The 11879-nt window shown below is 41.8% G+C and overlaps 1 protein-coding gene across 1 annotated transcript; it reads left to right on the top strand.

Moving 5' to 3' along the window:
* The first annotated feature begins 3543 nt into the window (after positions 1–3543).
* On the top strand, positions 3544–5616 carry PFDN4 (prefoldin subunit 4). The gene is made up of 4 exons (XM_026042090.1): positions 3544–3595; positions 3915–4022; positions 4635–4778; positions 5230–5616. Exons 1-4 carry the CDS (start codon positions 3572–3574, stop codon positions 5359–5361), a joined length of 408 nt encoding a protein of 135 aa, XP_025897875.1. The 5' UTR covers positions 3544–3571; the 3' UTR covers positions 5362–5616.
* The last annotated feature ends 6263 nt before the right edge of the window (positions 5617–11879 follow it).

Below are 11879 nucleotides of genomic sequence, written 5' to 3' on the forward strand. Positions count from 1 at the left end.
ACAGGAATACATAGCTAATATTTTGGACCCTGCTGATTCCTATTGCTAGGTACCAAATAATGGTCATGACGGGCAGGGCTGCAGAAATAGCCCTGTATCTGCAATACACCTTTTTATTTTAAATAAAACGAGTGCCAGGCAACAACTGTTTTGCTGGGCCAGAATTATGGGATTGAAGCTATGTTTACAGTACCTCCTACTCACCAAGGTGGAGTAAAGTCTCTTGCCATCGAGGGATTCCCCTGCAAAAGGGAATCTCCAGCTTCCATTTGACACTGTCCGAGCCAGCAGAAACTCCCCTTGGCTCCATGGGCCCAGCTGAGGCTGCAGAACCAGCTGCAGAGCCTGACAGTGAGGAAAGAGAAATCTCCTTCACCGAGGGTGAAGGCTTTGGGGGATGACTYGAGGAAAGCGGCTAACGTGATGTACCAAGTTCTAATGCTAGGTAAATATGAATGCAGGGCTTGAATGGCAAGGTTGCTTTTGGGTAACAGGAGGGATTTTCTTTCTTTAAATGAACAGGGCTAAAATCTGAGCCAATCTGCCTTCTTTGGAATACAAGGGACTGAAAATCTAAGAAGGGAGTCACAATTTGTCCTGTCCATTTCATTAAGACATGGTAGTCCTTTTTTGGAAAATAATAGTCCCTTTAGATTTTTTTTTTTTTCTAGGCCTCTTTCTTCCACCCCATGCTGATACAAGGGCAGTCATAGGCATGCCCTTGAATAGATAAAGGAACATATAAATCAATCAATAAGATATTAGATAGATATTTATATCAGAATATTGTCTAATACTGCAAGTGCTAGGCTATTATCAGAACTGTACCTACAGGATATGGAAACTCTACCCCTTGACTTATACAGGTACAAYTAGAACGTTGTAACTTGTCCTTCCTTTGCAAATGGCGCTTGATTCACTTCATAAGACCAAATCTTGACAAACCACTGATTTCTTTTGTCTAATTGTCCATTAAGTTTTCCTGTATTAAGAAACAATTTTTGTGTGTGCTGCTCCAAGATGCGCAGACACAGGGAGTCACCTTTTACTCTGTGCAACTCAGGAGAAAAGGGCAAAGAGTTTGTGAGTCCAAAGCGACTTGGGCAAGATTCTCTCCCACCGARCTGCATTGCAAAAGGCAACCAACATGAGGGGAAAATACGAAAAGAACCACAAAGGAGACACTGAGACGAAGGGTGTGTGGGTTTTACACACCTCAGATGGGATCCCACCAAGGTGCAGGATGAAACTAAACACATTTGCAACAACAATGTAGAACAGTACAAGAAAGAGCAAGTCCTTTTATGCAACTGAAAGAGAAATGAGGTCACTGAGTTCAATGAGTTTATCTTACTCCACCACTAGATGTTTGCACTCGTGCACTGTTTTCACTTTTATTTACATAAGAAAGGGCTACAGTAAGTTACTCTTGGCAATATGCTYATACCACAAATCTTGCCTGAGCATGTGAAAGAAAAAGATTTATTTTCAAAGCCTTCAAGTCATCAAATTCTTGTGAAATCCACTCCTTTTCTCTTGAAGGAAATTACACTGGCTCTGGCCTAACATAAGTTACTCAGTTAATCCACCCTCGGAAATAACCGTGRTTTAGATTATATCCTTTCATAGTAGGATCTTTAAGAGAGATGGTAAGTGACTCTATGAAGGGTAGCAGAATAGCCAGAGAAAGTAGACTTCAAGGAAAAGAGAATTATGAATTAGGTTTTATTATGATTATGTTTTCACATTCAGGGAGAACGTTTGTGATGCTTTTTGGTTTTTTTTTCTTTTTTCCTCTCCCTTAGTGGGAAACAAATTGAAATCATGCACTAAAAGAAAACACAGAAGTCAGCTTGAGGGCTATTCAAAATGTTTTCTTTTCTATTTTTTTCCTTCTAGACTGTAACTGGAAGTTTGAAATGACCTGTTGTCTCAAACTGAAGAAACAAAACTTTAATAGGAATAATTTAATAGGAAAATTTTAAGGTGTTCACCTATTCTTTTTCAGGGTTGTTGCTCACTGTTAGGGCTGTTGCCCTCCATAGATCCCCTTTTCAATGGACTCTTATGAGCTCCAGTGRAGCAAGGATTGTCTTCTGGCTAAAGCACTGGATTTGGGCTCAGAACACTGTGTTCTATCAAAATCAAATGCTAACTATGTTCCTCTGATGATTTCTATACTTCTCATTAAAACAGTCGTTGGTTAATATGCCTCGGAGATTACAAGGGAGGTGAGATGGGATGAGACAGAGCCGGGAATAGTACTCCAGGCTCACGTATCGTCAACACGAGTTCTGACAAACAGGATGGATGYACAGCAGTGGAGCGCGTGGCTTCAGGAGGAGAGGTTACAGACTGCTGCCTTCAGGAAATGCTGCCGACCTCTGGACTCCAAACCAGCAGAGGTTAATTCTGGGCAGCAAAAGACTCAGCAGCTCTGGCAGCCGGGGATGACACTCAGGCCCAAAGCTTTAAAAATTTACTTCTTCTAGGGCTTTCACTCTACATACATTAGAATCTTGGTGATTCTCATGACCACCTCACCACAGTGGTGAAATGCTTTGGGCCACCTGCTTCCCCCGCTTGGTACCAAGGCACAGGCTACYAAACTGAAATGTGGAGGCAACTGCATGTGCAAGTGCCAGGCTTGTGCCTCTCTCGCAAGAGGCCAACCAGCTGTCGTAAAAAAAAAAACATTTATTTTTGCTTCGGAATAAGCCCCTCTGGTGAGGCTAGACCTCGAATACTGTGTTCAGTTTTGGGCCCCTCACTACAAGACAGACATGGAGGTGCTGGAGTGTGTTCAGAGAAGGGCAAGGAAGCCGGGGAATGGGCTGGAGCACGGACCTTATGAGGAGCAGCTGAGGGAGCTGGGGTTAGTTAGTGTGGAGGAGGCTCAGGGCAGACCGTGTCACTCCCCACAGCTGCCTGAAGGGAGGTTGTGCTGAGGTGGGGGTCAGTCTCCAGAATAACTATAGACAGGACAGGAGGGAATGGCCTTAAATTGCACAAGGGGAGGTTCAGGTTGGGTACTAGGAAAATTTCTACACAGAAAGGGTGGTGAAGCTCTGGACCAGGCTGCCCAGGGTAGCGGTGGCGCCCCCGTCCCTGGCAGCGCTCAAGACACGTGGAGCTGAGGCGCCTGGGGACATGGTGCGGCAGGCACGGTGCTGAAGGGCTAACGGTTGGACTCGACGACCCTGAAGGTCTTTTCCGACCATAACCAGTCTACGGTTCCACGTTACCGCCGGGGCTGCCCCCGCGCCGCTATCCCAGAGCGCCCCCGCGCGACCCAGCCCCGGCTGCGTAGGCGGCGGCGGCCGCTCGGCCCCTTTAAGCGGGACGTACCAAGCGCGGCGCTTGGGGGGGGGGAGGGGGGAGACCGTCCGCGGCGCCTGCGGCTCCCCGCGCCCGGAACCCGCRACTGGCGGCGCCAGGGAAGAGCGAGCGGCGCGGACAGAGGACGAGGAGGAGGAGGGAGGCAGCAGGGAGCCCTGCCAGGTGCCGCCGCCGTCCTCCCCCCGCCACCCTCCTCCCCTGCGCGGGGCGCGAGTGGTTGCGCCCGTCCAATATGGCCGCCACCATGAAGAAGGCGGTGAGTGCGGGCCGGGCTGCTGTGCGGCTCCGCGGGGCTCCCCGCGCCGAGGGGCCGCGGTCACGCCACCCCCGGCGGCAGCTGCCGCTCCCCGCGCCGCGGGCCCCGTGTCCGCCGCGCCGGGGAAGGGCAGCGGAGAGGCAGCGCCCGAAGGAGGCTTCCGCCGCCCGTAGCTGGTCGCCCCGGGCGCAGCGTTGGGTGAAGGCGCCCCGGGGCTGCGGGCCGGGCGGTACCGGGCGGCACCGGGCAGCCCGCCCGGCGGCCGCGGGTCTCGCGGCGCCCTCGGGGACCCGGCGCCTTAGCTCTGTCCTCCTTGCAGGCCGCCGAGGATGTCAACGTCACCTTTGAGGATCAGCAGAAAATTAACAAATTCGCGAGGAATACCAGCAGGATCACGGAGCTGAAGGAAGAAATAGAAGTGAAAAAGGTATTCAGTGCTACCCAGTTCCTTTATTTTCTTTCTTTTTTTTTTTTTTTTTCCCCTTTCTGTCAATTTCTGACCTGTATCTCAGAGAATGGGCAGGAGAATAGGTAAATGATTTTTTTTTTTTTTTTTTTTTTTWYTTRTTTAAGGGTCAATACTACCTACTCGAAGACTTTTACAGACAGTAAAAACATGGACTTGTAGTTTGACGTTTTGCTAGTAGCTTAAGGTGTTAGAACTTTAAGCTATCCTGTTCTTGTGATAAGGTCATTAAAATTTGTCACCTTATTTGTTGTCTTGTTCTCTGGTTTAATTCAGAGATTCCTGTATAATAATACTTCAGATTCAGTATGACTGATTTAAYTTCACTTCACTTGTCTAAGCGGTTAACTGTCCTATTAGTGAGGGGTGCTGAATATTGACTAGGTCTCTGTGCAGGTAAACTCCCCAAGGCTGTAATACTTAATTGAAATGATTTCTCTTTTGAGTAGGATTTTTGTCCAAAGTGTGGCATCTCTCTGCTTCCAGTACTTGACATAAGTAGCATGCTAATGCATCCACGGTAATAATTCATGTAGCCCAAGGTGACCAGCTTTCTYGTGTCTTGATCAATAGAAGCAACTTCAGAATTTGGAAGATGCCTCTGACGACATCATGATGCTTGATGATAGTGACTCACTGCTGATACCCTACCAGATTGGAGATGTCTTCATTAGTCATTCCCAAGAAGAGACAGAAGAGATGCTGGAGGAGGCAAAGGTTTGTGGGGGGTGAAAGGGRGTCCCTTTAGCACTGTCTGCCATAGCGTGATGAGTCTTGTGGTGGGAGGGTCTGTTCATCTTTCATCTTTTTCTTTATGATTATCTTGGCTGTGATATTATGTAATACTGACCATTCATCTGAAGCCAGAGCCTGTTAACTGGTCACAAACCTCAAAAAGGAAATATTTTTTTCATTCTGATTGATCTTTGTCTTGTGTTGATCTTGAAGAGTAATGTATTTGGGCCAGTGATATTGAGGTGCTCAATTTGAGTATGTTTTATGAAGTCTTGTAATTTGTCATTTGGACGATTGGTTTATTCATCCTTTAACCATCAAAGGAGCCCAAATTGGCAAAAAAAAAAAAAAAAGGTTCCTTTGATTATATATTGCTGACAAATATGGCTCTATTTTTTCTAAGTTATCACATATATATATTTTTCTTTTTCAGAAAAACTTACAAGAAGAAATTGAAGCTTTAGAATCTCGAGTGGAATCAATTCAAAGAGTGCTGTCTGACCTGAAAGTTCAGCTCTATGCGAAGTTTGGAAATAACATAAATCTTGAGGCTGAGGACAATTAAGATTTTTTTTAAATTTATTCTTTTTTTATTGTTTTGTTATTGCTTTGACTTCTTTTCCAGTGATGTTTAAAAAAAATTACCCGTTTCTATTTTTGTTGACTTTCCTGTGTTGGATTCCATCTATTTAATAAGAACTATCTTATTTTGCTTCTTGCAGTAATTTATTTGTCCAGGAAAGCATTAGCATCATACTGTTGATAAAGCATCGAGATTAGAATAATTGCACTGTTTATTAAAACAATAAAATTGGATGCATATTGTAGTTTCCTTGGTCTTGTTTTCAGCTCAAGAAAATACTTGTGGACTACTCGCATACTAGAAGTGGGAGGGGTTCTAATTTGCAATGCACTGGCTCCTAGCTGGAAGTTCTTGTACAGTATTTCGGACATGGTCTCGCACTTGGCTATAATTCTGCTTAARTTGATCCAAGCAGCCCCTGCTGAATATACTAAGTCTGTCCTCTGTTTCTTTTCTCAATCTTAGTTTTGTGGCAGTGGTTGTTTGTTTTGTTGTGTGTGGTTTTTTTTTCTCTACACACCCATGCCATATATTTGGTATTTTAAGGTAAGTCCTTGTAACGTGTCTATCTTGCTAATTATGAACCAGGTAAAATGTATAAGGCTTTTTTCCTCAGGTGAATGCTCTGCTAGTGTTGGAGCTAGAGCCATAGCAAGAAGCATCCAGCAGATGGTACCGAAGTCCAGGAAAGCCTGTGTTTGGGCTTGAGGGAAAAGGTTTCCTGCAGCCATCCCYATCTCAGTCATTGGTTACCAGTGCTTCAAAACTCTCATCTAAGTGTCACCAAAATTCTCTAAATTTTGAGCACGTGCATGACTGTGTTGCCTGCAAATTTTGGCCATTTAAAATGATCATAATTTCTAGATGGGCCATAGTATGGATATAATTTATTTAAAGGAAGAAAAAATAAGTAGTAAGGCTAGTGGCAGTCCTAAATGAGATGAGGAACGTGGTGCAGTGAATCTTCCCAAAGAAGAGCAGTGGTGATATGTGGAACTTGCRTTTTTCCTGCATGTCTTCTATAGCTTAGAAATGGCATAGTCCATATGTGTAGCTGTAATGCTTACGAAACAGGTGATTATTACTGTTCTTGCAGATGCCAGAGATGCCTTCTGAGGTTAAGAATGGAACAAAATCATCTTGACCGTCTTTCTGGTGCTGGATTTTTGTCCTTTGGGATTTGTTTTGAGTCTGTATTTTTTTTAACCCAAAATGTCGAACATCTGTTTGTCTGCCATGGTGCTGATACTTTTTTTTTTTTTCCACTTCAGTAGAGTTTCTGGATTGGTAGTTTTCATGGATAGATGGTGTGCTTTTTCTGTTAGTTTAGTCCTAACTGTGGTTTGTGTATCATTGCAAGCTCACAAATCCAGCTGTAAGTTTGCACATGCAGTGTCCAGTTTGTTTTGGGAAATTGCAAATTTGGCATAATTTCATGTTTTAATCTGTCATATTGGTAGCTGATGCACAGGTTCTCAAATAACTTGCTTGTCTTTCATTTTATTAAACACCTTTCTCCCTCAGAATGTATGTACATTTTTCTCAGGTGAGGTTTTTTTTGTCTAGTTCCCTACCCGGCAAGCAGTTTTTATTCTCTATACACTGGGAATATACAGAAAAAAAAATTATATTCTAATACAACTGACTCAATATTGGCACCACAGCTACTATTCTGTGAGAAATATTCATTTTAAAACAAAAGTGATAGATTTTAAAACAAAAGTAGYAAGTGATCTTTTAAGTGGACAGTCAAAACCTGAAATTGAAAAAAGTGCTCGACATGTGCATACCTTCTTTCCCTACAACTTAATTATGTGACTTTATTATTTAATTAAAATACATTTTAATTTATTTTAAAAGGTAGATCTTGGGAAGCACCTGTGGTTACTYGCTGTACTTTCTTACAAGGCGCACAAGCAGCAGGCTGGGCAGCRTTCTGTGAGAAGAAGGGACACAGCCATTTTACAGAGCGTGATGAGATGAAAACCACAGTGAAACCAACTGTTCTATCCTTGATTATTGATAGGGGGCTTTATTAGAGCTTTAAAAGCTTAGACGAGATTACAGCCATAGTTCCCAGGCTACCATGGAAATGCCACTTCAAATGATAAATCCCTTAGAGTGACATTAGTATTTTAAAGGATATCATTAAATAATTGTTCAGGTGAAAAAGTGGATTTTTAGCAGCTCTTGGAATTGATTTCTTCCCTGCTTTCTCCCCATCTCTTTTTCAAAGAGATACTCATATTCCACTCTTTCCTCCTATGGAACAGGTATTTGGACTGCTTGTCTTCAAGGCAGTACAGGGACAGGTGGCATCACTGCCCTGTAGTGACAACAGAATGTGAAAACATTCGTAACAGAATTTTAATAAGTATGAGAACTTCTTTACTATTGAGAATAAAATTCTTGTCTATTAATTGTTGTAGTGGTATCAGAACAGAATAGAGCTCAACAGAGTGGTGGTGCTGTTCAGCCTTTTAACTAAAAGCACGTAAGTGCATAAAGCTGTTATGTTTTCAACTGGCTGTTTATCTGCACCGAAAAGAGAGTTAGATTCTGAGTTTGAAAGKGTCAGCGTTGCCTGCCAGTAGCACAGAGCTGGAGGGTCCGAACCTCTTGACTTCCTCTGGCAAAGATGGGCAGAAAGAGCACTGACAACCCCCCAAAGCTTAATTTCTCATTTTCTCAGCGTTTGACCAAGGCAGCATGCTTTGGAAAGTGTTTAATTAGACATTCGCTTTAAAAAAAAAAAAAAAAAACTCTAAGAAGAATTTCTGGTTTTCTGTCAATCTTGGATTAGCTAATCTCTCAACATTTCCCCATGTATTTAATAGGCTTTCAATTAAAATACCAATTAACTTTTTTAAGAAATGGCCAATTATATCTTTAATTACAGCTTTCAAATCCAGTGTTGTATTTAATTGTAATTAGATTGTGAAATTCCAGCTGTATATGCACTTAAACAGGGACAAAGCTTCTGCTCGGTTCCCTGCAATCAGGATAAAATAGGAAAGTTTGTCTTGGCAGGTGCAGAAAGGCTGAGAAGGGAGGAACCAAGGAGGAGACTCTATGGCTGTGCTGGTTGAGTGAGCTTAATGCTCTGCAGAGATCCAAAACAGGATCTGAAAGTCTGTTTATTGTGCTGATTCAGGGGTATCCATAATCCACAAAACTAAAGCCCATATTCAGCATTATTTTCTTTACATCTCATTGTCAGATGTTCTCTTTGCAGGTTCTGTTTGTGTTCTCTTTTACCTTGGAACATACTAAACTGGTATTAAAAAGGGGTTGATTTATGCTTTAGATWTTTTTTGTCCATTTGAAAGCACACAGTCTTAATATGTCATCTTTCATCACTTTAAATCTCATCCTTCTAGGTACTTTGTGGCAGGGCGAACTGCAGTCTTTGAAGTTTTAATATAATAATCCCCTTACTAGCTGCGGGAAAGGCTTGCAAGGTATCTGCTTTCTTCAGGCTTCCTGTGTGGACACGACTTAACAAAGCTGTGCTTCACTTAATGCAGTTAGAGGATGGGCACCTATTGAGCTGCTGCTTGTAGTTAGCTCCGTTCTCCAGGGTATGCCAAGCACATCAGTGAGCTAACAGCAGTGTCACTGTTTAATTTAAAATATTATATTCTAAATCTGCACTTAAACCCCTTTGCTATATTCTCACAGCGAAGGGAGCCTGAGTTTGTTCCTTAGTGACCCGCCACTTGTCAGGTAAGCCAGGGTAGCTGACAATGTGCGTGGTGCTTTGCCAAGGCAAAATAACTTCTATTGTCCTAAACCAGCGCGAACAACTTCCACTGTCAGTCATTCTCATTAAAAACACTTGACTTCATGTTGCTCTTCCTGCTGCTCTGTCAAAATTCTCGTATTCCTTCTAAGAAAACTGTGCCTAAACTGTGTAATTTGTGTGTTGTCTATATTGGGAGGATGTGCAACATGGCACTATGAGTAGCAGCCGTGATGACAGTTCATTACTGCATGGATCTGAAAGGCTTTTCTGTGTAAGAATTGAAGTAAAAAAGTTGAGGATTGAAGTAATTTTGAAGCGGAATATAACACAAATGTCTGGGCTATGTGAACTATAGGCAAAATAGAAGAGAATAAGCTTTTTAGCCACTTCCTTAATTAAATAAGGCTAAAAATAATCTGARTGGAATGCAAATAGAGCTATGGGCTAATAGAGCCCTTTACCACAACTGTAAACATTTTGTTTTTACTGTTGATTTCTTTGGTCTTAAGCAGCAACTTTATGTATAAGCATCAAGAAGAGCAATACAAATGCCCAGCCCCTCTCCATGATAAGTGATATCATATATCATGTGTCATATGGGAAAAACTCCACTTGAATGCTTTYTCTGCTGCTATATTCTTGGCAYATACTCCAAATTTCAGCAAAAATATAGACCTAGTTTGGTGAGTCACTTTCTTGATTGATCTAATTTACCTTGAAGGTTAATGTATTCTAAGCTAATTCAGAGATTAATAACCATTTAAAGATATATGAAAGGCATTTAACTGTATACCGGATGGGTGTTGTAACCTAGTTTATTATCTCTTCAAATGAACTCCTAGAGTCATTGAAGAGATTTAAGAGTTATTCGATTGTTCGATACATGATGTGGTAGGTGCAGAGTATGGAAGCTGTTTTCAGAGATTACTCTGGTTAATAGTGGGGGGGAAAAAGAGGGATGTAATTCTGTTTGCTTATATAGCATACTTGAAACAAAACATTAATTTTCAAGGTGATAATGTTCTCTTTCCTTGGCATTTTAAGCAGTCTCTTCATTAAAATTCTGTCAATGATTAAATAATTAAGTTGGACAGGAATGCTGGACTTGTCTATTCTCTGCCTGGCTTTTAACTTCTAGGATAAAAACTGCAAAGCTGGACTTGCTCCTCCTTTTTCACGAGAGGCAGAATGCCAAGGTAAAGCTTTGCCTTTATCTGTAATGAATCATGTCAAGTTTAGGTATTCTTTTAAAAAAATAAACCAGTGCAAGTCTGTTACAAGCCTTGTGCKCATATAAGCTTAACGTATCAGCTTAGTGTTTTTATGTTCTTTCTGTTGGAAGATTGTGGAGGTTTTTCTTCTAAAGAATGAAGACAGGAACAGAATAAGATACAACCCATAGCAGGTTTAGACAGGTTAAAATGTTCAAGGAAATGTTAAAGCACCGTCAAAACTGTCATAAAATTGATGTCAACAGCTGGGTGTTAGTGTCAGGGAGGTGGGCACACGGATGCTTGGCAGTTTRTATTGGAGGGACTCGGTCTGACCAGCACTGTGAGAATAACAACTCCAAGGCAAAGACAGAAGCAGAAAGCAGAGGTTCCAAGATGTTCTGCCTTGACTTGCCCCTGATCACAGAAAAAGAATAAATGCCACTGATGCACTGGGCTTTTTAGGTTTTGATCACCCAAGATGCGATACAGCAGCATATTGCCTGGTTCAAGAGGACACGTTGTTATAAAGTCACCGATTACTGCAGTGTCCTACCCTGCAGCCACACAGTGATGCTCACCTTGTGAGAGAGGTCCTTCAGCTGTGAYCATGTGTGTCTGAAGACCGAAAAAGCTGTTGAGGATTTTTTTTTTTTTCAGCGTATGATACAGTTTTGCTCTGCACTTTGAGCTGCTTTCTGGCTTTGATCTGAAAAGCAAAATGAAGCAAACAGACGAGAAACAATCCCCAGCAGATCAGTGCTTCTTCCTTCCAGATCAGGAAGAAGAGCATACAGTGTCTAGTGCCAGAAACATCTTAATTTATCTTTTTTATCTCTCCCCCCCCCCCCCACACACAGTATCAATTCATTTGTGGTCGTGGTTTAAATTAAAGAGTTGAATCACTTTTGTTTTCTCCCCAATCCAGTGCAGACTGTAGAATTCAGCAGGACACAAAAGCAAAACTGTTACTGCTGACAGAAACATAGGATGAAATCATGCCTTTTATCCTGTCTTTGGTCAGCCCCCAGAGCAGTTTCAGTTTATAGTTCCTTATAGAAGGCATTCAAAATTTTGAACAAAGTTTTTATGAATGCAACGCTTTTCCACAAGAAAAGAGCAACATTTTCTCAAAAAGCATGATCCAGTTTTGACCCGTTATAACAATGTGGTAGTAGCTGGAACCATCATTGGGAAATAAGAGCTTTGTATGTTAAATATTGCAGATCTAACAAAAAGACTTTCACTGTGTTGAGAAACTTCAGTACAAAATATATAGTGCAGTAAAATATAAAACTTTAAGATGTCTTTTGATTTTGTCTCAGATTCTTTTATTTTGAATATTCTTGACAAAGTTATGCASCATATGGGATCTACGAACTGATATATAAATTGCAGTTGTGATATTGYAGCATTAACACTAAATTTTCTTGACTCTTACCTTTGAGTTTTGAGTTGATTATTTCACAAATTTTCCAACATTACTTCCTTGGTGGCCATAGACATTTAGCAAGTTCATTGGCAGTTTCAAAGTGTGAGGTTCA

This window comes from Nothoprocta perdicaria, unplaced genomic scaffold, assembly GCF_003342845.1.
Source record: "Nothoprocta perdicaria isolate Ctin4 unplaced genomic scaffold, notPer1 scaffold_3, whole genome shotgun sequence".
Taxonomy (NCBI): domain Eukaryota; kingdom Metazoa; phylum Chordata; class Aves; order Tinamiformes; family Tinamidae; genus Nothoprocta; species Nothoprocta perdicaria.